At 47.0% G+C, this 27,500-nt stretch overlaps 1 protein-coding gene across 2 annotated transcripts in view; it reads left to right on the forward strand.

The window, feature by feature from the left end:
- Positions 1-27,500, forward strand: part of LOC143289929 (hemicentin-1-like) — a 226,991-nt gene that overhangs the window by 38,873 nt on the left and 160,618 nt on the right. For both annotated transcript variants that reach the window (XM_076599184.1, XM_076599186.1), the window contains exon 3: positions 25,748-25,977. In XM_076599184.1, coding sequence (XP_076455299.1) covers positions 25,748-25,977 — 230 coding nt within the window. The remainder of the gene's footprint in view (positions 1-25,747; positions 25,978-27,500) is intronic.

Consider the following 27,500-nt stretch of genomic DNA (forward strand, 5'->3'; position numbering starts at 1 on the left):
CCCTGACCCCAACCAACACCCCCAACCCCATCTCCCCTGACCCCAACCAACACCTCCAACCCCATCTCCCCTGACCCCAGCCAACACCCCCCCTCCCCCCGCCCCATCTCCCCTGACCCCAGCCAACACCCCCCCCCCATCTCCCCTGACCCCAACCAACACCCCGATCCCCGCCCCATCTCCCCTGACCCCAACCAACACCCTCATCCCCCCGCCCCATCTCCACTTACCCCAACCAACCCCCCTCCCCCCCGCCCCATTTCCTCTGACCCCAGCCAACACCCCCACCCCCCATACCCCCCCCGCCCCATCTCCCTTGACCCCAACCAACACCTCACCCCACCCCCATCCCACTATCTCCCTAGTCCGCTTCTCATCTTCCCTCAGACCACACCTCCATCACCGACCTTTACCAAACACTCCCCATCTTGTATATGGTTTATTATGCTTGGCTTTGCAGAGCGAAATAATCCCCATATTCCTCATCCTCTTCATCATCATTGTCATACATACATACCTGTCAGCTCTGGGGAAATTATGCATTGCATTTTATTTAGAGAATACTTTGGGATGGAGTTTTGCAATATTTTTTTTAACATTAAACGTAAGAATAGAACAGACTAGAATGTCTTTATTTCCATGTGTACCAGGGTCTAAAGAAATATTTAGGGGGAGAGAGCATAGAAAATCCACAAACATAAACTGAAAATGATAATTATACAATCACAAGTGCAGCAGGGATCTAGTTAGACAGCTGTCCAGAAATACAGTATGGTTGCATTTACGGAGAAAGGTCCCGACAATACATTACTGGGTTATATAGTTAGTTACATATTTCCAATGAACTTACATGCATTTTAAACTGGCGTCAGTTTCGTGATTGGTTTCCATTGGTACCTAGCGGAAATACAATGCAGTACAGTACAGTACAGTACAGAGCAGAACAATGCAGTACAGTACAGTACAGCATAGAGCAGTACAACGCAGGGCAGTACAAATACAGACGGCAGAGGGCGAAAATTTTAAAAGAACGAAACCCTGAAAATCCCCGTGAGAACGAAGCATCGCTCGAAACATCAAGTTAAAATGAAGCCGGAAATGTGTGGCGCTAGTTTCAAAATGGGCTTCTGGGAATGAGTCACTTACAGACACCCCCAACTGTAAAGCCGTAAGCGGGCACAGCTTCTCTCTCTCTCTCTCTCTCTCTCTCTCTCTCTCTCTCCTCAACAACCAGACCTGAACCCTGCAGTGTAGTGTTGAGGACTTCAAGGTTGGAAATCAGCTTGAAGTGGAGAGCGTGCTGCGACCGTTCACCGAACCCATTGCTGCTTGCTTGCGTCATCTGCTGTGTTGATATCCTGCACCGCACATCTGACGTTGATCTATCAATGTTTTATTTCCTTTCGCGTATCCGTTTCAGCAGCTGTCTGCCTGTTTCTGAAGTGCTTAAATGAATCATTTTATTCAAGCTCTTAAAAGTGAAATAATTGAAAAAAAATTTAACACCAACATACGCGCGAGCGCACACACACATACGCACACACATGCCCGCGTGCGCGTTTCAGATTTTGATTTTCCTTTCAGTTTCACTCGTATTGGAGTATGGACGACTGCAGTTGATGATACTTGGAACATTCCACAATAGAATGGATCTCGTCCCCAGACATGTTACAAACCTTAAATAACCTAATTTTCGTGGTATGCCGTTGCGTCTCCCAATTTCTGTTTCCAGCTTATGATTACTGCACACACACACACACACACACACACACACACACGGTTTTGGTTGCAGACTGTCAGGTACCTTCGTTTGGGCGTGCACCATCACCTTTGTGCACCCGACTACAGTGTCATAAATATCCAAGTGCATTTTTAATGAGTTTATTAATGGCATCAACACGTGTTAAAATCATATGTGGGGGTGTGGAATATGAGTGTGTGGGCGAAGCGATACGACACTGCTGACATGATGATCGAAAAGGAAGGGGGCCGGTTTCTGGAGAAGAAAGCGTCGACGAAACGCGCGTAGGCGAAATGCGCGTATTCGAAACATGTGGTTCCCACATTATACTCCTCAGACGGAAAGAGCTCCTCTGTCACACCACTGTAGTTCTCATCCAATCAGGGTCCACTGGCACACTGGCCTCAAGCGTATACCTCTTTGTTTGCTTCAAAGTTCACTTTCCGCCTTCCCTCAAGCGTATACCTCCTTGTTTGCTTCAAAGTTCAATTTCCGCCTTCCCTCAAGCGTATACCTCCTTGTTTGCTTCAAAGTTCAATTTCCGCCTTCCCTCAAGCGTATACCTCCTTGTTTGCTTCAAAGTTCACTTTCCGCCTTCCCTCACGCGTATACCTCCTTGTTTGCTTCAAAGTTCAATTTCCGCCTTCCCTCAAGCGTATACCTCCTTGTTTGCTTCAGAGTTCAGTTTCCGCCTTCCGTCAAGCGTATACCTCCTTGTTTGCTTCAAAGTTCAATTTCCGCCTTCCCTCAAGCGTATACCTCCTTGTTTGCTTCAGTTTCCGCCTTCCGTCAAGCGTATACCTCCTTGTTTGCTTCAAAGTTCAATTTCCGCCTTCCCTCAAGCGTATACCTCCTTGTTTGCTTCAAAGTTCAGTTTCCGCCTTCCCTCAAGCGTATACCTCCTTGTTTGCTTCTAAGTTCAGTTTCCGCCTTCCCTCAAGCGTATACTTCTTTGCTTCAAAGTTCAATTTCCGCCTTCCCTCAAGCGTATACCTCTTTGCTTCAAAGTTCACTTTCCGCCTTCCGACCAGTGTGCCCCCCAGTACTGGTTCCTCGGCCATAGGTTGCTGTAGACGCTCCTTTCCATTCCTTGGGAGAAACCTCACAGGATACACGCCCTCCTGCCTCTCCTCATCCGTGGGAAGATGCTTAAAAGACGAGATAAGAGCGCGCAGCTCTCGTCCTCACAGTCTCACACTGGCCGGTACAGCGGTGGTTCCCCGATCTCTTGCAACTCAGGATGACGGGCGCTACAGCCGAGTTGCTAAAGCGTTGGACTTTCGATCTGAGGGTCCCGGGTTTGAATCTCGGTAACGGCGCCTGGTGGGCAGAATAATTATTGAAGGGTGGAGATTTTTTCCGATCTTCAAGGTCAACCTGCTTGTGCCTGAACCCCCTTCGTGTGTATACGCACCCAGATCAATTACACACGTTAAAGATCCGACAATCCACGTCCGCGTTCGGTGAGTTATGGAAACAAGGACATACTCAGCATAGCATGCACACCCCCGAAATGGAGTATGGCTTCCTACATTGCGGGGCAAATCGACAAAACAGTCATACACGTAAAATGTTACATGTCTGTCTGAGTGTGTATGTGTGCGTTCATGAAATGTGATTGAATGACTTAGGAAACGAATGATGAGCGCCCAATGGCAGCCGTCAGTCGGCTCTACCAGGGTAGGCAGCCTGTTGTGTAAATGACCCCGTGTTTGTAAAGCGCTTAGAGCTTGGTCTCCGACCGAGGATAGGCGCTATAAGTATCCATATCATTCATTCATCTCTCTCACTTTGGACACGTGCAGACACAGCGTCTACATATGGGCCCCAGGTTTCTTCATCAACCTACATCGGACATTTCTTATACGGGGATCCGAACACGCCCGGTTTCTGTCGATGAATAGAAATTGCTTGTAAATAAAATTATTCATTTGGTCTTCGCCTGGCACCCACACACGGCTGAAAACCGACACTGATCCACAACACACGACAGATAAGCACCAATGCTACAGGCTTCCATAACCTTGTAAAATGCATGCCTGCACACTGGAGTTTTTGGATACAGGAGTTCTTAATGAAGTTCGTCGCCAAAGTTCTCGAAGAGTTCATCTTATTATATCATAACCATAATTTCTTGTGCTTCAAGATCAGTTCATTTTATGTATGTCCGTTTAAAGCTTGTTTAAAAATCCTTAAAAAAACACAAAGACAAACTAATTTGGGGCTAAGGCACGTCGTTTACAATGTCAGTCGAAAGGGTCTTTCTTTGTTGATAGGTGTGTTCTGTTTTCTTTTTGCACTTAACCAATCAGTTGTTAACCAAGTCTCCAAAATCGTCCATTCGATCACAAAATAAAACGCTATGCGTGATATTGTCCTTTATGTCTCTGACATCATGTGTAAAAAGTAACCGTTCCAATATATTGTCCTTTTTGTCTCTGACATGTATGAAAAGTATATCCGTTCCAATATGTTGTCCTTTATGTTTCTGACGTCATGTATAAAAAGTAGCCGTTCCAATACATTGTCCTTTATGTCTCTGACATGTATAAAAAGTACGTGTTCCAATATATTGTCCTTTATGTTTCTGACATCATGTATAAAAAGTAGTCGTTCCAATATATTGTCCTTTATTTCTGACATGTATAAAAAGTAGCCGTTCCAATATATTGTCCTTTATGTCTCTGACATGTATAAAAAGTAGCCGTTCCAATCTTCAGATAACATAATCACGCTTCGTGTTTCGTTCCTGAAGAATTTAAAGGGGGGAAGAAAAAAAGCCTCATTAATATTCATGGGAGCCCTTTATTCATTGGATGTCAACGCACTCGGAAAAGATGTCATACGCCTGTCCTCCAAACGTCACACGCTGTCCCCCAAAATGTCTCACCTGCCCAGGGATCTCAAATCTGTCCGATGCACTATCGTTTGGCTTTTTTTTCCACCCGCCAGAAGACAGGCAGTGTCCTGGAATAAATAATGCAAGTGAGACAAGGGAGTGTCATTTTTTCTAACTGATGGCACCCTTTTCGCTTTCCCTCACGACATACTGCCTGGCCTTCACGATTCACGCGCTGTGTGCGGCGACTTGTCAGGCTATTTAACAATTTCAGTTAATGGACAGCCCTGATTATAGATAACAGTGCCTGTGGTAAAGCAGCTCTGCCAGGCCACAAGAGCTTTTCGTTGTTACACGGAGAAAAGGAACGAGCTGTGAAGCTGTTAACACATGTGGTGCGTTTAACGCTCAGTTTGGAGTGTCCCTCTCGTTTATTTCCGAAATGATCCAAGTTAAATATGTGGGTTGTTTTTTTTTTGTGTGTGTGTGGTTGGTTTTGGCATTTTTCAAGCAGTGTGTGTGTGTGTGTGTGTGTGTGTGTGTGTGGTTTTGGTAATTTTAAGCATCAGTATGACGTAATCCTCTCAATGAGAGGAAGTAGATCCTGTGTTTTTGTTGCTTTTACTTATTTGCTTGCTTGCAAATTCTGTTCGTACGTACCCTGTGGCACACGAGGCCGCCATTAGAGATCTCCATTGCTGTCTTAGCTAGCTTCCCCCAGTCTATGGCCACTCTCCTTTCCCATCCGTTCTGCGCTATATGCACCTTGATCGTCATCACACTCTTTCTCCGTCTGGTGTCCAGAGGACAACTCTTGGAAGTGCGTCTGGCGGCATTCTCAGGACGTGTCCTGTCCAGTGCCACCACCTTTACTTGAGCTCAGTGGTGAGGTCCGGCATGGAGGTTCTTTTTCTGAAATTCAGTGTTTGAGGCAAGGTGGTGTGTAACCAAAACTTTTTTCTCCCAAGAAATCTGCGAAGGCAGCGGTTCTGGAAGTTTTCCAGTTATTAAGGCTGATGCCCTTGGTGACTGTGCAGGAGTGATTCATACATGCTGAGAACATTGCAAGCTAACGGTCGGATTTGGTTTGGATGCTGACAGAGCGAGTCTTCTGGGTGTTACTGACAGGAGCATGGGAGATTCTTGTTTTAATTTCTTAATCTTTATTGCTCAATTTTTAACCGAGTTTAATCAGTTGTTGTACACCCCCTGTGTCTTCTCCCTGTTTTTTGATCGGCTCATCAGTGCCTTGCTTTATCCCCAGTTGTTAATTAAGTCTTCTGTCTGCTGATCTTGACTTGTAGTCTTACCTGCAGTAGAGGCAAGATTTGTCTTCCATCGTCACGCAAAAGTCGAGGGCTTGGTTACGTTTATAAACGATTTTAGTAGCGCAAAATGTGCTTGGTTTTAAGAATGTTCCTAATTATGCGATGAAATCTATAGACTTTGGAAAACTGCTTGTGCAACGCATCCCTTGATCTCATGCAGACTTGTAAGAGCCCATCTGATATCCTCTTCTTAAGTATTGCTTTTAGTACATGCGAAAAAAAAAAGAAAAAAAAAAAGAGGACAGAACGGAAAGATGTGGGAAATGTTAGATAAGAGGCGTTATTGACAGCAAGGACGGATCACCTGTGTCCAAATATGTGCACTTTAGAAATGATGAAAGAAGCGCATATATACAACGATTCTGACTTCAAGGATATTTTTGTGCAGATGGACTCTTACAACGAACTTCAGTGCAAATAACAATTGGTCTGTTGGAGATAGAATGAAAGAATAGGATAGGAGACAGTTGTTTTCTTTTTTTTTTCTCCAGTGTTTTCATATTTTCCATCAGATCTAGTGTAAGGATTTACGAAGAATTCAGGATACCCATGTTATTCAGTAAATTATCTTTGTTCAGTTTGCAGGCAGCATTTACTTAATGTGGCAAAGCACTCATTTCACCCTCTGTGTGTGTGTGCGCTGTGTGTCTGTGTCTGTGTACGTGCGCGCGCGTGCGCCACATCTTGAACTATACATGTCAGACAAAAGTGACGAAATGTACACGAAAGACCAACGTTGTTTTCAAGAAAAAGAATCTCGTAAAAAAAGAAAAAAAAAAAAAAAAGCTCAACAAAGCACTCGAGCAAGCGCTTACATCAGCAGCTTTTGTCTCGGATCAGATTTGAATCATGGGGTTGGGGGAAGGGGGGAGGGGGGAGGCAGAGAGGAAGGAAGTGGGAAATGGGGTATAATAAGCAGGGTGGGTTGTGGCAGTCCTGGTGCTTTCACAAACTCCGTGCAGGTGGGGGATACAGTGTTGCTCTGCACCAATGTCTCTGGCGCCGGGAACGTCGCTGAGCAGTCGTTGACCTGAGCTGTTGTACCAGAAAGCCAAACGTGTTGATAAATTGATTCGTCTTGGGAACGGGAAGTATAGAATGACAGCGGCTGGCCTGTTAGCGGAAAGTCGTGCCCGCATGTGTTAATGCAGGGCTGTTGACACATACACACAATATCAGCCTCCTCCTCCTCCGCCTCCTCCAGTTCCTTGTCTGACTTTCTTTCCTGAAACACAAATTCATACCATTGTCTTTCGGGGTCTCTTTCATTCTTTTCTTTCTTTCCTCTGGTACTTTGGTTCTAATATGACGCTTTTAACAGGAGACGGGGACTGAGGAAGAGGAGGATCGGGTGTGGGTGTTGGGGGTGAGGGGTAGGAGGGGGATGGGGGGGTGGGGGGGGGGAAGTGGGAGGGGAGTACAGACTTTTCAAGGTGGGTACGGTTTCCATTTTTTCAGACGTTTCCCATTTTCTCAAAACATCATGGCGACCCGCAGACTATTTCCGTTTCTCCATATTTATCACAGCATTCTCTCCACCCCACGTCCCACCCCCCCCTCTCTATCTCTCACACATACACGCAGATATGTACGTGCGTATGTGTACACAGAGTAATGCAAGGGGGAGAAAGCGGGCGGCGTTGAGCAGGTTTCCAGCGGGCGGATTAAAACGGTAAAACGATAATTATGATAAATGCCGTCTTCGATGGCACTTGCTGGCAACTTCTGAGACAGCCAGAACGCACCCGGTATGTCCCTACTACCCCCTCCCCCACCCACACGCCCCCCCCCCTTCCTTCTCACTCCCACCAAAGAGTTTCCAGGCTCTTTGCTCTCACGCAGTATCTAGTCCTGTAATTGAGACAGTTAGTGAATTACCGCGCGGTCTTTCGAGACTCATTAGCGCATAGCTCCCTTTCCTTTTGTTCCCCCCAAGTCATTATAACTGTCCCCTGTTTTTAGCACTCGCATTTATTAATTTCTTTTGTATCCTTATCTCGTTCCCTGTGCTGGTATGCACGGTGAGAACAGCGGTCTTATGTTACACGATTTATCACGTTGCTGTGAAGAAAACAACAGAAGTCTCTTTACCATTCTTGTCACTGCGTTCTTTCCTCCAAAGGGATCGCCAAAAAAAAACGTGAGCAGTGCAGTCTGTTTATTTCCCCGTTAGTATGGTTTGTGTCATCCCTCTCTGTTCTTGACTGACAAAATCTCTGTTCATCCTCTACCTTCTGTCTGTTTCTTTCCCCCCGTTAGTATGGTTTGTGTCCTCCCTCTCTGTTCTTGTCTGACAAAATCTCTGTTCCTCCTCTACCTTCTGTCTGTTTCTTTCCCTCCGTTAGTATGGTTTGTGTCCTCCCTGTCTGTTAATGTCTGACAAAATCTCTGTTCCTCCTCTACCTTCTGTCTGTTTCTTTCCCTCCGTTAGTATGGTTTGTGTCCGCCCTCTCTGTTCATGTCTGACAAAATCTCTGTTCCTCCTCTACCTTCTGTCTGTTTCTTTCCCTCCGTTAGTATGGTTTGTGTCCTCCCTTTCTGTTTCTGTCTGACAAAATCTCTGTTCCTCCTCTACCTTCTGTCTGTTTCTTTCCCTCCGTTAGTATGGTTTGTGTCCTCCCTCTCTGTTCTTGTCTGACAAAATCTCTGTTCCTCCTCTACCTTCTGTCTGTTTCTTTCCCTCCGTTAGTATGGTTTGTGTCCTCCCTTTCTGTTTCTGTCTGACAAAATCTCTGTTCCTCCTCTACCTTCTGTCTGTTTCTTTCCCTCCGTTAGTATGGTTTGTGTCCGCCCTCTCTGTTCTTGTCTGACAAAATCTCTGTTCCTCCTCTACCTTCTGTCTGTTTCTTTCCCCTCCGTTAGTATGGTTTGTGTCCGCCCTCTCTGTTTCTGTCTGACAAAATCTCTGTTCCTCCTCTACCTTCTGTCTGTTTCTTTCCCCCCCGTTAGTATGGTTTGTGTCCTCCCTCTCTGTTCTTGTCTGACAAAATCTCTGTTCATCCTCTACCTTCTGTCTGTTTCTTTCCCTCCGTTAGTATGGTTTGTGTCCTCCCTCTCTGTTTCTGTCTGACAAAATCTCTGTTCCTCCTCTACCTTCTGTCTGTTTCTTTCCTCCCGTTAGTATGGTTTGTGTCCTCCCTCTCTGTTCTTGTCTGACAAAATCTCTGTTCCTCCTCTACCTTCTGTCTGTTTCTTTCCCTCCGTTAGTATGGTATGTGTCCGCCCTCTCTGTTCTTGTCTGACAAAATCTCTGTTCCTCCTCTACCTTCTGTCTGTTTCTTTCCCCCCGTTAGTATGGTTTGTGTCCTGTCTGTTTCTGTCTGACAAAATCTCTGTTCCTCCTCTACCTTCTGTCTGTTTCTTTCCCCCCGTTAGTATGGTTTGTGTCCGCCGTCTATGTTTCTGTCTGACAAAATCTCTGTTCCTCCTCTACCTTCTGTCTGTTTCTTTCTCCCCGTTAGTATGGTTTGTGTCCTCCCTCTCTGTTCTTGACTGACAAAATCTCTGTTCATCCTCTACCTTCTGTCTGTTTCTTTCCCCCCCGTTAGTATGGTTTGTGTCCGCCCTCTCTGTTTCTGTCTGACAAAATCTCTGTTCCTCCTCTACCTTCTGTCTGTTTCTTTCTCCCCGTTAGTATGGTTTGTGTCCTCTCTGTTTCTGACAAAATCTCTGTTCCTCCTCTACCTTCTGTCTGTTTATTTCCCCCCCGTTAGTATGGTTTGTGTCCGCCCTCTCTGTTCTTGTCTGACAAAATCTCTGTTCCTCCTCTACCTTCTGTCTGTTTCTTCCCCTCCGTTAGTATGGTTTGTGTCATCCCTCTCTGTTCTTGACTGACAAAATCTCTGTTCCTCCTCTACCTTCTGTCTGTTTCTTTCCTCCCGTTAGTATGGTATGTGTCCTCCCTGTCTGTTTCTGTCTGACAAAATCTCTGTTCCTCCTCTACCTTCTGTCTGTTTCTTTCCCCCCGTTAGTATGGTTTGTGTCCTCCCTGTCTGTTTCTGTCTGACAAAATCTCTGTTCCTCCTCTACCTTCTGTCTGTTTATTTCCCCGTTAGTATGGTTTGTGTACTCTCTCTCTGTTTCTGTCTGACAAAATCTCTGTTCCTCCTCTACCTTCTGTCTGTTTCTTTCCCCCCGTTAGTATGGTTTGTGTCCTCCCTCTCTGTTCCTGTCTGACAAAATCTCTGTTCCTCCTCTACCTTCTGTCTGTTTCTTTCCCCCCGTTAGTATGGTTTGTGTCCTCCCTCTCTGTTCTTGTCTGACAAAATCTCTGTTCCTCCTCTACCTTCTGTCTGTTTATCTGTTTATTTCCCCACCCCCTCTTTCTCCATGCTCCCATTTTTATTTTTTCCACGTCTCGCATAGTATGTGGGTCAGAGAGAGAGAGAGAGAGAGAGAGAGAGAGAGAGAGAGTGTGTGTGTGAGAGAGAGAGAGAGAGAGAGAGAGAGAGAGAGAGAGAGAGAGAGAATCAAAGACGAATTCAGTGAAACGTAACAGTGTTTTGCAAAGTCATCTTTGTTTTATGTCCACGACCACCATCGACTTGCTGATGATTCTTGTCGTGGTTGCTAGTTTTAGTGACAGTTTGTGTTTCGATAATCGCGCCATAGGCTAACATGGATGGTTAATAATGGACACTTCTGTTTTATATATATATATATATATATATATATATATATATATATATATATATATATATATATATATATATATATCTTGTTCATGCAGGAAGGGGATTGTGCAGTCTCCTTACCTTTTGACCTGGGAGACAGGAAACATATTCATCCCTTACCAATGGTAACCAGACAGTGTCAGTCAGGATGGAACCCAGGACTCTTGCTGATCACTGAGATAGGTTAGGCATCTGCCACCTTTCCATCATTTTTTTTTTTTTTCTATTTCGTATTTCTTTTTATCACAGCAGATTTCTCTGTGTGAAATTCGGGCTGCTCTCCCCAGGGAGAGCGCGTCGCTACACTACAGCGCCCCCCCCCCCCCCCCCCCCTTTTTTTTTTTTTCCTGCGTGCAGTTTTATTTGTTTTTCCTATCGAAGTGGATTTTTCTGCAGAATTTTGCCAGGAACAACCGTTTTGTTGCCGTGGGTTCTTTTACGTGCGCTAAGTGCATGCTGCACACGGGACCTCGGTTTATCGTCTCATCCGAATGACTAGCGTCCAGACCACCACTGCGCGCTTAGATTCTCTTGCTTCCTAGGCGGACGCGTTACCTCTATGGAGGCCATCACTCCATATATGTATATATATATATAATTTTTAAGATGAGGGGTTGTGAATATGGGTTCGCGCGCTTAAACGCCTGCCAGACATTGGAACTAAATGAAACAGTTTCCTTTGGAAGTCATCTCTTCTTCGTTCGTGGGCTGCAACTCCCAGGTTCACTGGTATGTACACGAGCGGGCTTCTACGAGTATGACCGTTTTTCACCCCGCCATTAAAAAGATGTTTCTGACGATGAAAATGATAATAGGTAGTTAAAAAAAAAAAAAGAAGAAGAAAAAAAAGAGGTGGGAAAAGAAAAGGAATGATTGGTTGATTGGAGAACTGTTTAGGAAGTTGTTAACTTTGTCACTAAGAACTGTTTAGGAAGTTGTTAACTTTGTCACTAAGAACTGTTTAGGAAGTTGTTAACTTTGTCACTAAGTCACTGGCAAGCTTCCTTATCAGTGCTGTTTTGGATAACGGATTATGATTATGTATCCTATATGAGTTAGTCACTGCCACTTTTTTTTTATATATAAAGAAAGGCGCGGTTCATCACAGACAGACAGACAGACAGACACACACACACACACACACACACACACACACACACACACAACACACACACGCACACGCGCACACACACACATACACTCTCTCATTCACTCGCTCGCTCTTTCCCTTCCCTCCCTCCCTCTCTCTCTCTCTCTCTCTCTCACACACACACACTTACTCCCCCTCCCCCTCCCCCAACCCCTTGCCACAACTGATCCATCAATGCACTCGCCTCACACAGTCACAAGGAAAGAAAAAAACAAAAAAAAAAACCCCAAACCCAAACCATCCACTTGCCTCACACAGTCACGCACTCGGCTCGCACCTTGTCACAGTAAACAATCTCCAACAAGGGAAAAAAACACAACCCCAAACAAACCACGAGTGGAGTGTGTGTTATCATCATCAGACCACACAAAATGATGATTATAACGAAAATGGATGTTCCTCTGGAGACTCATTATTTCTGAAACGTCTAGGGAGCCGTCAAGGAGGCTGGTGTTCCTTTTGTACCCCCCATTGCCCCCTTCATCTACATTACCCCCTCCAACCACCACCACCTCCCTCCGTTTGTGCAGAGCTGAGAGACAGAGAGAAAAATATAGAAAGGCAGACAGGAAGATACAAATGAGAGACAGAGAGAGGGGGGAGGAGAGAGAGGAATGGACAGACTGACAGAGAGAGAGAGAGAGGGGGTGAGAGGAGCAGAGACAGACACTGTTTCTGTCTGTCTGTCTCTTTCCCTGTCTCTGTCTCTGACTCTCTCTCTCTCTCTCCGCTGTGTCTATTTCGTTATCTCTGTTTCTTCATCTATTTATTTATTTATGTACGCTTATAGTTGGCTTCATCAAGTTTTTGCGCCTTATACATGTTATTAGTACTGGTAGTAGTATTTAAAAAAAAAAAAGTATTTATCTATTATTTATTCACCCTTTTTTTTCTTTTCTTTTTTTCTCAAGGCCTGACTAAGCGCGTTGGGTTACGCTGCTGGTCAGGCATCTGCTTGGCAGATGTGGTGTAGCGTATATGGAGTTGTCCGAACGCAGTGACGCCTCCTTGAGCTACTGAAACTGAAACTGAAACTGAGCTTGAGGGCATGGCCCCCGAGGGGACTTGCAAGGCGTGTTATTCAATCAGTGTCGGCATTTCAAGATAAAGACGCCGCCCCTTATTTTCTTTTTATCATATGCATAATACCTTCCGGCACTGCGCCTGCACGGGAATCGTTTTGATAACGTTGGAGGATCTCCTTTCGACATTGTGTGTATGTCTGTGTCTTCTCCTACCCCTCCCCACCTCCCTCCCTTCCCACCGTTTCTGTCGGTCTTGTCTCTTTCCCTGTCTCTGTCTCTCTCTCTCACGCTGTGTCTGTTTCGTTATCTCTGTTTTCTTCATCTCAGTATGTCTGTCTCTTTCTGTCTCGGTATCTGTCTCTGCTCCTCTCACCCACCTTTGTCTGTCTGTCTGTCTGTCTGTCCATTCCTCTCTCCCTTCCCCCCTCTCTCTGTGTCTCATTGTCTGTATCTTCCTGTCTGTCTTTCTATATTTTTCTGTCTGTCTCTCCCCTCTGTCTCTTTCTCTGTCCCCCCCCTCCCCCCTCTCTCTCTGTCCGCCCCCCTCTCTCTCCCCTCCTCCATCCTCCCCCTCCCAAATTCTCCCCCTCCCCATCTCTCTCTCTCACTCTCTCTGCGTGCATACAAGCGCTTTGACGTTCGGGTATTTTTGTCTGGACACCGAAAAGAGTATATTCCCAGCTCTGTCTCTCTCTCTCTCTCTCTCTCTCTCTCTCTCTCTCTCTCTCTCTGTGTGTGTGTGTGTGTGTGTGTGTGTGTGTGTTTGGGTTCAGTTGGAAGGGGGTGGTAGAGGGGAGGGGGAAGGACTGGTAAGGATCATCTGTTTATTGGCGGTAACGTGAAGATGTGGGAACCATCAGAGTGATCCTTCTGTTTGCTTTGGAAGAGCACGCTGTCTGTGTTGTCAAACGTGCATGCTGAGAGAGAGAGAGAGAGAGAGAGAGAGAGAGGGAGGAGAAACTGCTGGCAGGGAGAATAATGGACTGCAGAGAGAAAGGTTATCTGTCGGTTTTGTCGTGTTTGTAACACTGTCTGTCTCTCTCTCTCTCTCTGCGTCTCTCTTTTTCTCTCCGTGTCTCTGTCTGTCTCTTGCTTTCTCTCTCTCTCTCTCTTTTTGTAGTGTGTGTGTGTGTGTGTGTGTGTGTGTGTGTGTGCCTGCTCCCCGGCTCCCCCCACACTCCCCTCACGCCCGGTCACCCCTCTCTCTGTCTCTAATGCCGTCTGTCTGTCTCTTTATCAGTCTCTGCGTGCGTCTGTCACATGCAGGCACGCATGCACGTTGGCATACAGGTGTGTGTGTGTGTGTGTGTGTGTGTGTGTGCGCGCGCGCGTCTCATGTACGCCTGTGAATTGCATTGCAACGAATCTGTGTCTATATCCATGTCTGCACTTCCTCCTCATTGCCCTCTGTGGAATATTGGAAGAACCATTTCCTGTTTGTCTTAATTCGGAGACCATCTTGTGGCCTACTAGGGGGCCAGCGTTGTCTGCCTTCCGTACCCACTAACTCCTCGTGTAGAGTTGGTGAGACTCCTCGGGGTCTCGGTGAAAAGCGTGTCAGCTGGTGACGATACGTTGGTTTATTTATTTATAGGCTGTTCATCAAAGATGATGATAAGATCCCCGATACAAGCTGAGCGATGGGCGGCTGTAAGCACTTTTCCTTTGTCATATCACGGTAGTCTGCTTCCGTTGCGTGGGAGGGGTTCAGAGCTAGAGGATTTCCTTCTGATCACTGGGATATGAAACTTTCTTTCCCTTTTTCTATCTTTCTCCCTTCTCTCTCACACACAGTGCATAAATGAATACACAGATTGCACACACTAACGCACACACGCACGCACGCGCGTGCGCGTGCACACTTGTGCACACATTTTTCTTGCGTGTGTTTGTGAATGTGTGTGTTTGTGTGTGTGTGTTTGTGTGACCGCCTGCAGTGTGAACACTATAAATAGAATTCCATCACAGATTAGTGCCAGCTGGCAAAACAAACGTAGCACACACACAGTGCAGGGTCTCCTCTGATGTGTGTCCTCTTGATGACCTCATAGCAACGGAGGATGACAATGTGTTGTGTCATTATCGGTGGACACGCGTGACGGGCGCAATGGCCGAGCGGTTAAAGCGTTGGACTTTCACTCTGATTTTGAGGGTCCCGGGTTCGATTCGCGGTAACGGCGCCTTTGCCGATCTCCCAGGTCAACATATGTGCAGACGTGCTAGTGTCTGAACCTCCTTCGTGTGTATACACGCGCAAAAGATCAAATACGCACGTTAAAGATCCTGTAATCAATGTCAGCGTTCAGTGGGTTAAGGAAACAAGAACATACCCAGCATGCACCCCTCCCGAAAACGGACTATGGCTGCCTACATTTGCGGGGTAAATAAACAAAACGGTCATACACGTAAATTGTTACATGTCTGAGTGTGTGTGTGTGTGCGTGCCTGAAATCTGATCAAATGACACAGGAAACGAATGATGAGTGCCCAATGGCAGCCGTCAGTCGGCTCTACCCAGGTAGGCAGCCTGTTGTGCAAATGACCCCGAATTTGTAAAGCGCTTAGAGCTTGGTCTCCGACCGAGGATAGGCGCTGTATAAGTATCCGTGTCATTCATTCATCATTACTGGAAACATACGCTGGGTTACAGGCTCGCTTTTAAATGCACTCGCTACTTTACACCAGTCAGCCGAATTTTTTTTTTTCCTGGGGTGCTGACCAGTCAGCAATGCCTCGATCGCTTGCTAGTCCTTCCCCAGTGCCAGCGTGTCTCTCTCTTAACGAATGCCTGCTTCAGAGATTTAAAAAAAAAAAAAAAAAAAAAAAATTTAAAGATAGGCCGCCGCTTCTAAATTTTGACGATAACCTGTAGTTACTTTTTTTAATGAATCTGCGAACCATTCCAAACGTGCCTAAAACAGAGAAAATTTCACCGGACTCTAGAAGGAAGACGTGAGAGAGGGAGGAAGGCCCAAAGAAGAACGCCCGGAGCAGAACAGTCGAAGGAGAACTGGAGACCCTGAAGCACACTTCATTGGGTGTGGGTAGCATTCAGAGATTGACCCCAAAACAGACAAAAGAGTGGCGGTTCTTCGCTGCTACATTAAATGCCAGAAGGCATAATAATGGACAGTTAAAAGAATGATCGGTTAGGAAATGTGGAGATACATCACGGTGGATGACAGGATGACAGACAGACAGACGGACAGACAGAGTTGGACGAAACAAATGTATCCGTCCACCGAAACCGCGCAGAATGTTATTGCGCAATGTCACGCTTACGTCACGGTGTACTGCAGCTGTTGCTGTCTTGGGGATACCAGCAGGATATTGCACCCAATCGTTTATATTTCATGTGCAAAGGGAGGGGGAGGGGAGGAGGAGTGGCGGAGGTGGGTGGGTGGGTGGATTGGGTGAGGGGGGGGGGGACTTTTTTTTTCTCCGCCAACGCACTTCAACACAGAGAAGGAAGGACGAAACAGGGAATGTGTAGCATGGCTGTTCATTGGGTGTGACAGGAACCTCGACATAAAGACTGCATAGTTCTTTCCCAACCACACAGCTAGTTGTGATGGCCTTACAGTCACTGTGGTCCTCACCCATACAGCTTGTTGTGATGGCCTTACAGTCACTGTGGTCCTCACCCATACAGCTTGTTGTGATGGCTTACAGTCACTGTGGTCCTCATCCTCACAGCTTGTTGTGTGGCCTTACAGTCACGTGGTCCTCACCCATACAGCTTGTTGTGATGGCCTACAGTCACTGTGGTCCTCACCCACAGCTTGTTGTGATGGCCTTACAGTCACTGTGGTCCTCACCCATACAGCTTGTTGTGATGGCCTTACAGTCACTGTGGTCCTCACCAACAGCTTGTTGTGATGGCCTTACATCACTGTGGTCCTCACCAACAGCTTGTTGTGATGGCCTACAGTCACTGTGGTCCTCACCATACAGCTTGTTGTGATGGCCTCACAGTCACTGTGGTCCTCACCCACACAGCTTGTTGTGATGGCTACGTCACTGTGGTCTCACCCAACAGCTTGTTGTGATGGCCTCACAGTCACTGTGGTCCTCACCCATACAGCTTGTTGTGATGGCCTTACAGTCACTGTGGTCCTCACCCATACAGTTTGTTGTAATGGCCTTACAGTCACTATGGTCCTCACCCATACAGCTTGTTGTGATAGTCTTACAGTCACTGTGGTCCTCACCCATACAGCTTGTTGTGATGGCCTTACAGTCACTATGGTCCTCACCCACACAGCTTGTTGTGATGGCCTTACAGTCACTGTGGTCCTCACCCATACAGCTTGTTGTGATGGCCTTACAGTCACTGTGGTCCTCACCCATACAGCTTGTTGTGATGGCCTTACAGTCACTGTGGTCCTCACCCATACAGCTTGTTGTGATGGCCTTACAGTCACTGTGGTCCTCACCCACACAGCTTGTTGTGATAGTCTTACAGTCACTGTGGTCCTGGGTCCTCACCCACACAGCTTGTTGTGATGGCCTTACAGTCACTGTGGTCCTCATCCACACAGCTTGTTGTGATGGCCTTACAGTCACTGTGTTCCTCACCCATACAGCTTGTTGTGATAGTCTTACAGTCACTGTGGTCCTCACCCACACAGCTTGTTGTGTTGGCCTTACAGTCACTGTGGTCCTCATCCATACAGCTTGTTGTGATGGCCTTACAGTCACTGTGGTCCTCACCCACACAGCTTGTTGTGATGGCCTCACAGTCACTGTGGTCCTCACCCATACAGCTTGTTGTGATAGTCCTTACAGTTACTGTGGTCCTCACCCACACAGCTTGTTGTGATGGCCTTACAGTCACTGTGGTCCTCACCCACACAGCTTGTTGTGATGGCCTTACAGTCACTGTGGTCCTCACCCATACAGCTTGTTGTGATGGCCTTACAGTCACTGTGGTCCTCACCCATACAGCTTGTTGTGATAGTCTTACAGTCACTGTGGTCCTCACCCACACAGCTTGTTGTGATGGCCTTACAGTTACTGTGGTCCTCACCCACACAGCTTGTGATGGCCTTACAGTCACTGTGGTCCTCACCCACACAGCTTGTTGTGATGGCCTTACAGTCACTGTGGTCCTCACCCATACAGCTTGTTGTGATGGCCTTACAGTCACTGTGGTCCTCATCCATACAGCTTGTTGTGATGGCCTTACAGTCACTGTGGTCCTCATCCATACAGCTTGTTGTGATGGCCTTACAGTCACTGTGGTCCTCACCCACACAGCTTGTTGTGATGGCCTTACAGTCACTGTGGTCCTCATCCATACAGCTTGTTGTGATGGCCTTACAGTCACTGTGGTCCTCACCCATACAGCTTGTTGTGATGGCCTTACAGTCACTGTGGTCCTCACCCATACAGCTTGTTGTGATGGCCTTACAGTCACTGTGGTCCTCACCTACACAGCTTGTTGTGATGGCCTTACAGTCACTGTGGTCCTCATCCATACAGCTTGTTGTGATGGCCTTACAGTCACTGTGGTCCTCACCCATAGAGCTTGTTGTGATGGCCTTACAGTCACTGTGGTCCTCACCCACACAGCTAGTTGTGATGGCCTTACAGTCACTGTGGTCCTCACCCATACAGCTTGTTGTGATGGCCTTACAGTCACTGTGGTCCTCATCCATACAGCTTGTTGTGATGGCCTCACAGTCACTGTGGTCCTCACCCATACAGCTTGTTGTGATAGTCTTACAGTCACTGTGGTCCTCACCCACACAGCTTGTTGTGATGGCCTTACAGTCACTATGGTCCTCACCCACACAGCTTGTTGTGATGGCCTTACAGTCACTGTGGTCCTCATCCATACAGCTTGTTGTGGTGGCCTTACAGTCACTGTGGTCCTCACCCATACAGCTTGTTGTGATGGCCTTACAGTCACTGTGGTCCTCGGTCCTCACCCATACAGCTTGTTGTGATGGCCTTACATCACTGTGGTCCTCATCCACACAGCTTGTTGTGATGGCCTCACAGTCACTGTGGTCCTCATCCATACAGCTTGTTGTGATGGCCTTACAGTCACTGTGGTCCTCACCCATACAGCTTGTTGTGATGGCGTTACAGTCACTATGGTCCTCACCCACACAGCTTGTTGTGATGGCCTTACAGTCACTGTGGTCCTCATCCATACAGCTTGTTGTGATGGCCTTACAGTCACTGTGGTCCTCATCCACACAGCTTGTTGTGATGGCCTTACAGTCACTGTGGTCCTCATCCATACAGCTTGTTGTGATGGCCTTACAGTCACTGTGGTCCTCACCCACACAGCTTGTTGTGATGGCCTTACAGTCACTGTGGTCCTCACCCACACAGCTTGTTGTGATGGCCTTACAGTCACTGTGGTCCTCACCCACACAGCTTGTTGTGATGGCCTTACAGTCACTGTGGTCCTCACCCACACAGCTTGTTGTGATGGCCTTACAGTCACGGTGGTCCTCACCCATACAGCTTGTTGTGATGGCCTTACAGTCACTGTGGTCCTCATCCATACAGCTTGTTGTGATGGCCTCACAGTCACTGTGGTCCTCACCCATACAGCTTGTTGTGATAGTCTTACAGTCACTGTGGTCCTCACCCACACAGCTTGTTGTGATGGCCTTACAGTCACTGTGGTCCTCACCCACACAGCTTGTTGTGATGGCCTTACAGTCACTGTGGTCCTCATCCATACAGCTTGTTGTGATGGCCTTACAGTCACCGTGGTCCTCACCCATACAGCTTGTTGTGATGGCCTTACAGTCACTGTGGTCCTCACCCATACAGCTTGTTGTGATGGCCTTACAGTCACTGTGGTCCTCACCCATACAGCTTGTTGTGATGGCCTTACAGTCACTGTGGTCCTCACCCATACAGCTTGTTGTGATGGCCTTACAGTCACTGTGGTCCTCGGTCCTCACCCACACAGCTTGTTGTGATGGCCTTACAGTCACTGTGGTCCTCACCCACACAGCTTGTTGTGATGGCCTTACAGTCACTGTGGTCCTCACCCATACAGCTTGTTGTGATGGCCTTACAGTCACTGTGGTCCTCACCCATACAGCTTGTTGTGATGGCCTTACAGTCACTGTGGTCCTCACCCATACAGCTTGTTGTGATGGCCTTACAGTCACTGTGGTCCTCACCCAAAACGGCTTGTTTGGGTTGGCACAAAGTGGCATTGTGGAAATAGACACAGGCATAGTGTTTGATACTTGACGCACGGTGCGCCCCTGCTGAACGGCATAGGGGGCGGGTATAGGATTGGCTTCGTCTGTCTGTCTGTCCCGCTGGGCCCAGACAGACTCCCAGATAGATACAATGCAGATTGCATGTATGGTATTAACTTATTTGTTCAAATATGTCTAGTTTGTGAGAATATCTGTCTGTATTAGTCTGGTTTGTGAGAATATATGTCTGTATTAGTTCAAAGGATGGAGAGGTGGTGGTGCCAAGGCAGAATCTGACCACTGTGTGTGTGTGTGTGTGTGTGTGTGTGTGTGTGTGTGTGTGTGTGTGTGAGAGAGAGAGAGAGAGAGAGAGAGAGAGAGAGAGAGAGAGAGAGAGAACAAAACTTTAATCTCCAGGCCTCCGGCTCCTAGAAAGAGGTCAAAAGTACACAATATGGTGATCACGCAGCGACAACAAAATGTAAAATACGTACTAACTTAAACCTGTAGGGGAGAGAGAGAGAGAGAGAGAGAGAGAGAGAGAGAGAGATTATGTGTGTGTGTGTGTGTGCGCGTGCGTGCGTGCGTGCGTCTTCTGTACGTTAACTGATTCAGTATGAAATTGGTCAGGGAGTAAACAAAATGAGTGGCGCAGCAACAGTGATTAAGGAGGACGTGTGTCCTCCCCACTGATCTAAATAGGTCTGTATTTTAGATCACTGGTTCCCCCTCCCCTCATATTAATGATAATTAATGTACTGCACAGTTCTCTCCTACCTTCAACAGAGTTTCAGCCTTTTGCCCCCTCTCCTTTCAGCCTTTTGCCCCCTCTCCTTTCAGCCTTTTGCCCCTTTGTCTCCTTTCAGCCTTTTTCCCCCCTCTCCTTTCAGCCTTTTGCCCCCTCTCCTTTCAGCCTTTTGCCTTTGCCCCCTCTCCTTTCAGCCTTTTTCCCCCTCTCCTTTCAGCCTTTTGCCCCCTCTCCTTTCAGCCTTTTGCCCCCTCTCCTTTCAGCCTCTTGTTTTCATTACCACTCACTCACTTTGTCACTACGGTTCTGTCTGACTCCGCCAACCCCCCCCCCCCCCCACCCCCCACCACACCCCCTCGCTTTCCCAGTAACATGGCAAGTGTTCCCAACCATCTCCCTAAGACAGAGGATGTCAACGGCAGCGCAACACAAAGAGACAGGCAAGCAGGTGTTTGGGGAGGATGGGGCAGGGAGGGGGGGGGGGAAGGGGGGGGGGCAAAGGGGGGATGTTGGGGGGGGGGGGGGAGGGGGGTGAGAAGGAGAGGATCGCAACTGCGCATTTTCTGGAAAGTAACTTGGTTTATCTTTTAAAAGTGCTGGCACGGCAGCGCTGTTGGGTTATTTCCCTTTCATTTTGATATCCCACGTGTCGTCAAAAGACGAAACGATTATGTCAGCACGAGGGTTCTTTAACGTGTCCAAAGCGATTTCCTTTGTTGCAAAATGTTGGGCCGAAATTGACTCGGCGCTGTGTTGACAGACAGTAAGAGTGGTGATGCCAAAATAGAGATCAGACTAAATAGCGTTTAAAAAGTGTATCAGAGTGCATGTGTCGAAATGCGTTATTATGCAATGTCGTGTTTATACAAGTATGCATGTATGATGTAAACGTGAAGGGACAGTATCTATTAACAACGCCGTTTAAAACCAGTCTTCTGCCCAGTAGTGTTTCGAAACTGTTCTTAACCTTAAACCTGGAGTATTTGCACTCAAAACACATTCAAAGAGTCGTTTGATGTTCAGAACCGACTCTTTTCTTCCGTTTTGTACAACTAGTGTGCAAACTAACGACAAAACCTTATTCTTTTGAAAAAAAAAGCTGTTAGGATAATTTGTAGATGCTAAAGGTACGCCATAATCAGGGATAATTTGTAGGTGCTAAAGGTACGCCATAATCAGGGATAATTTGTAGGTGCTAAAGGTACGCCATAATCAGGGATAATTTGTAGGTGCTAAAGGTACGCCATAATCAGGCCATGAACGCTTCTATTAAAACAACAACAACAACAAAACAAACAAAAAACAACAACAACAAACAAACACTTTGAACCGTACGTTCCAGTGAAATGACTCAATTGATCGGTTTTTAATAGAACAAAAAACAGGGGGGTTAAGATGGGACGAAAGAAAATTACAACTTCAAGCCCTTGTGGAAGAGAGAGAGAGAGAGAGAGAGAGAGAGAGAGAGAGAGAGATTACGTATGTATATATATTTCTCTCAATGAGTGTGTGTGTGTGTGAGCGCAAGAGTACTAGAGATGTCTTGCGCGCATGATTATGCGCGTGTTTGTGTGTGTGTGTGTGTGTGTGTGTGTGTGTGTGTGCGCGCGTTCGCGCGCGCGCGCATGAGAAGAAAGGAAATGCAGCAAGAGAGACTGAAGAATAGGAGGCAGAGGAACTATGAAGTCCTGGAATAAAGTCTGCATGTGCAAACTGGCCGTGTTGTAGATTTGACCTTTCAGCCGACAAAGAACCAACAAACAATGACTAGGCGAGGCCCAGCCCCCCCCCCCCCCGCCCCCCCGGCGTAACAGAGGGCTGAGGCTGGGGGGCAGGAGGAAAAGGAGAGGGGGAGGGGGTTGGGGGGGGAGGGGAGCAGGACAGGACAGTGCGTGTATCGGAGCTGTTGTCCCTCCCCCTCGTATGTTACCCCCCCGTCCCCTCCCCTCCACCCCGCCGCCCCCCCATCCTCCCCCCCGAAAAGGAAAAACAAAAAACAAAAACAGGATTGGCAATGGATTGATTCCTTGTTCAGTTGTGGCGAGGGAAATGTCACACAAAAGACCATCCAATTTGCAGGCACGAAAGAAACGCCGTGGCATACATTAACATACCATGTGTGCACCGATCATGACAGTGTCAAGACGGTCAAGACTTGTTTCCATAACTGCCGGAAACCCCCCCCCCCCCCACACACACACAGAGTCACACACACACACACACAGTCACACACACACACACACACACACACACACACCACTGCACTACTTCACTTCACTATACGCTACACAAGGCCTTGAAGAGTTTAACAAATGCTGTCCATCTGTCACTGGTCTTCTACCGTTTATTTGTTTTGCCCCTCCAGTGTTCCGTTCATACCCCCCACCCCACCCCCACGCGTGCTCTCTAACCTCTCCCCCCCCCACCCCCTTTATCCCCGCTCCGAACCATGGAGCTCCCATTCAGCTCAGTGCTCCGAACCCAACCCTCTTCTTACCCCCCCCCCCCCCCATTCCCCCACCCCTCCTCCCACCGTCAACTGTATTCCATCATATTTTCCCATCTCCTTCACACCCCCAACCCCCCCGCCCCCCTGCTGTATTTTTCATCAGAATGAATTTACATTGTCTTCCCACCTTTCTCGTTCTCTCCGGCAAGCGGTGTGTGTGTGTGTGTGTGTGTGTGTGTGTGTGTGTGCGTGCGTGCGTGTGTGTGTGTGTGCGTGTGTGTTTGCGTGTGTTTGCGTGTGTTTGCGTGTGCGTATGTGTGTGTGTGTGTGTGTGTGTGTGTGTGTGTGTGTGTGTGTGAAACAGAACAGTTGTGTAAAATAAGTACATGTAATCCGTGTTTGTATTATTTAATTTGTGTAACCATTTTTTTTACAATGCCATTTTCATTCTTTAGTGATTTTATTTCCCACTGCTGTATTAAAGATAAAGCAAACACAAACAAACACAAACACACAAAAAAGCCCATGAACAGTGTACACAAGAGAAAGAGAGGAGGATGGACAGATACTATAAAGATGTTGAAAGAAAATGAATCAGAACGTGAAGTGTGGTGCTTGACTATTGTCAGGTGCAGTAAGTTGGTATGAATAACGACGGGCGCAATAGCCGAGTGGTTAAAGCGTTGGACTGTCAATCTGAGGGTCCCGGGTTCGAATCACGGTGACGGCGCCTGGTGGGCAAAGGGTGGAGATTTTTACGATCTCCCAGGTCAACATATGTGCAGACCTGCTAGTGCCTGAACCCCCTTCGTGTGTATATGCAAGCAGAAGATCAAATACGCACGTTAAAGATCCTGTAATCCATGTCAGCGTTCGGTGGGTTATGGAAACAAGAACATACCCAGCATGCACACCCCCGAAAACGGAGTATGGCTGCCTACATGGCGGGGTAAAAACGGTCATACACGTAAAAGCCCACTCGTGTACGTACGAGTGAACGCAGAAGAAGAAGAAGGTATAAATAACAACCATCTGCCAGTTGTTGATTTTAATGTATGTGACATCATCTCTCTCTCTCTCTCTCTCTCTCTCTCGTCTCTGTCTTCCTTGCTCTTCTCCCACACAACTCTCTGTCTGTCTGTCTGTCTCTCTCCTGCTCATGACGATGAAGGTGTGTGTGCTTGCGGTGGATTCATATATACATATGAATGATTAACTTACTGTTTGAACTGTTTCCTTTTGCTTCATAAACTTGTTGGTTTTTTCTTCCATTCAATACATTTGACGCTGCAGCCGAGAAATGTACCCCCTTGACTTAAGGGCTGTGGTCAGGCCAATGTCAATAAAGAAAGAAAAAGAAAAAAAAAAAAAAAAACCCCGTCTGAAACGTCTCTCTGTTTCACTCTGTGTCTCTGTCTCTCTCTGTGTCTCTGTCTCTCTCTGTGTCTCTGTCTCTCACTGTGTCTCTCTCTCTTTTCTCAGCTTGGCCTTTCCTACTGGTAACCCACTTTGCTGTCGCACGGTTCTGTTCCCCACTGATCTGTTCATCTGTTTGAACAACAGCAACACCACACTACATGAAAATGACAGTGATTTGAACGAAGATTAACTGCATATGGCACACCACCACCACCACCACCACCACTACTACTACTACTACTACTACTATTACTGCTACTTGTCTACTACAACTATGGCTGCTGCTATTACTAATTCTACTGCTGCTGTTGCAGCAGCTGCCATTATATCTGCTGTTTTTGCTACCACTGCTGCATGCAGCTACAATTGATGCTGCTGCAACTACTACTGCTATTGCCACAACTGCTGATGGGGTTATTTCTGCTGCTGTTATTGCTACTGCTACTGCAGACGCTACTACTGCTACTACTAGTAGGTGGTGGTGGTGGCGGTGGCGGTGCTCTTATCAAAGAGACTGGAAACATTTCCAGACTCTAGTGGTATTACTGCTGCTGCCGTGGCTACTGCTGCTGCTGCTACTTTTATTACTAAAGTGCTGCTGCTGCTACTTTAACTGCTACTGTTGCTGTTGCTGCTGCTTTATCTACAACTGCTGCTAATATCTAAGTACTACTACTACCACCACCACCACCACCATCACTGCTTATGATTCCAGTTTCTACACCATCCCCTTTTTTTTCTTCTCTTTTCTTTCTGTCATCATGCATCCTTGTCTTTGCCCACTCCAATGATATCTGTTGTGACTGTTTCTTCTTCTTCTTCTGCGTTCACTCGTATGCACACGAGTGGGCTTTTACGTGTACGACCGTTTTTACCCCACCATGTAGGCAGCCATACTCCGTTTTCGGGGGGGTGCATGCTGGGTATGTTCTTGTTTCCATAACCCACCGAACGCTGACATGGGTTAAAGGATCTTTAACGTGCGTATGTGATCTTATGCTTGCATATACACACGAAAGGGATTCAGGCACTAGCAGGTCTGCAATATGTTGACCTGGGAGATCGTAAAAATCTCAGCCATTTACCCACCAGGCGCCGGCACCGTGATTCGAACCCGGGACCCTCAGATTGACAGTCCAACACTTTAACCACTCGGCTATTGCGCCCTTCAACTATTTCTTACTTTCTTGGTTTCAGAGGTGGGACCAGTTCTGGTGACGACCGATCACAACAAGTTCCAGAGAGCATTGCGAGACCTCTACGTGCAGGGGGGAGGCGACTGCCCCGAGATGAGCATCGGAGCCATCAAGAAGGCGCTGGAAGTGTCCTTACCCAACTCCTTCATCTACGTGTTCACTGACGCCCGGTCCAAAGACTTCTACCTGACGGAAGAGGTTCTGGCACTCATCCAGCAGAAACAAAGTCAGGTGAGAGAGAGAGAGAGAGAAAGGCGCGATGCCGGTGCAATAACAAACAAATACAGGTTTGGAAACGGATGGAAATTTCCTAGGTGATTGGTTTATGTTAAAGTTTTAATTTGAAACACGAGATGAATCGGTTTGTATGTAGGCTGGTGTGTGTGTGGTGGTGGATGTTTTTTTGTTGTTTTTTTTCCAACAATTTTTTAATTCCCCATCATTCACCCATCCATTCCACAAATCTTACATTCATTCATCAACATCTTTCTGCTGTGGTCGTTATACAGGGTTACCTGCAAATGGACAGGAAAAGAGAAATGAAAAGTGTCATGGAAACATGCAGCAATGTTGGCAATGACATGATGTTGTAAAATGCATAGAGCTTCAAGAATATGCGCTGCAGTGAAACATCTTAATAAATACATAAACAAATAAATGATGGATGGGGTTAGGAGAGAGGAGGAGTTTGGGCCATTATTGTGCAATTTTGTGACCTGGGTTTAAGGGTATTATTGTTGTTGTTGTTGTTGCTGTTACCATCACCATCATTATTTGAAGGCCTGTGTGTCTGTATCTCTTTATATGCAGACTTCAGTGTGAATGTTTGCCCCTTTCACTTTGGGCTGATCCTTTTCTACCTTACATCAGAAATGCACAGCATGCACCACCAGTCTGCTGTTTCATTGCCTGTCATTTCAGGACAAAGTGTTCACAGCTTGTGATGCTATGACTTTGTGCAGTTCAGTCTCAGCTTGTGATGCTATGACTTTGTGCAGTTCAGTCTCAGCTTGTGATGTGATGCTATGACTTTGTACAGTTCAGTCTCAGCTTGTGATGCTATGACTTTGTGCAGTTCAGTCTCAGCTTGTGATGCTATGACTTTGTGCAGTTCAGTCTCAGCTTGTGATGCTATGACTTTGTGCAGTTCAGTCTCAGCTTGTGATGCTATGACTTTGTGCAGTTCAGTCTCAGCTTGTGATGCTATGACTTTGTGCAGTTCAGTCTCAGCTTGTGATGCTATGACTTTGTACAGTTCAGTCTCAGCTTGTGATGCTATGACTTTGTACAGTTCAGTCTCAGCTTGTGATGCTATGACTTTGTGCAGTTCAGTCTCAGCTCGTGATGCTATGACTTTGTACAGTTCAGTCTCAGCTTGTGATGCTATGACTTTGTGCAGTTCAGTCTCAGCTTGTGATGCTATGACTTTGTGCAGTTCAGTCTCAGCTTGTGATGAAACACTTCTCTCTCTCACACTGTGCACACACATGCATGTCTACACATGTACACATGTACATGCACATATGCACTTACATCTACACCCACGCACACATGCAAACACATGCACATACATTTGTGTGCACACACACACATGCATGCATGCTCACACATGCGTACACACACACACATACACACACATGCATACACGCAAGGCACACACACGCGCACGCACACACGCATACACACATGCACACAAATTCGTGAGCGCACATACACGCACACGAATGCACACACACGTGTGTGCACAAACACAC

The sequence above is a fragment of the Babylonia areolata genome, chromosome 14 (genome assembly GCF_041734735.1).
Source record: "Babylonia areolata isolate BAREFJ2019XMU chromosome 14, ASM4173473v1, whole genome shotgun sequence".
Lineage (NCBI taxonomy): Eukaryota > Metazoa > Mollusca > Gastropoda > Neogastropoda > Buccinidae > Babylonia > Babylonia areolata.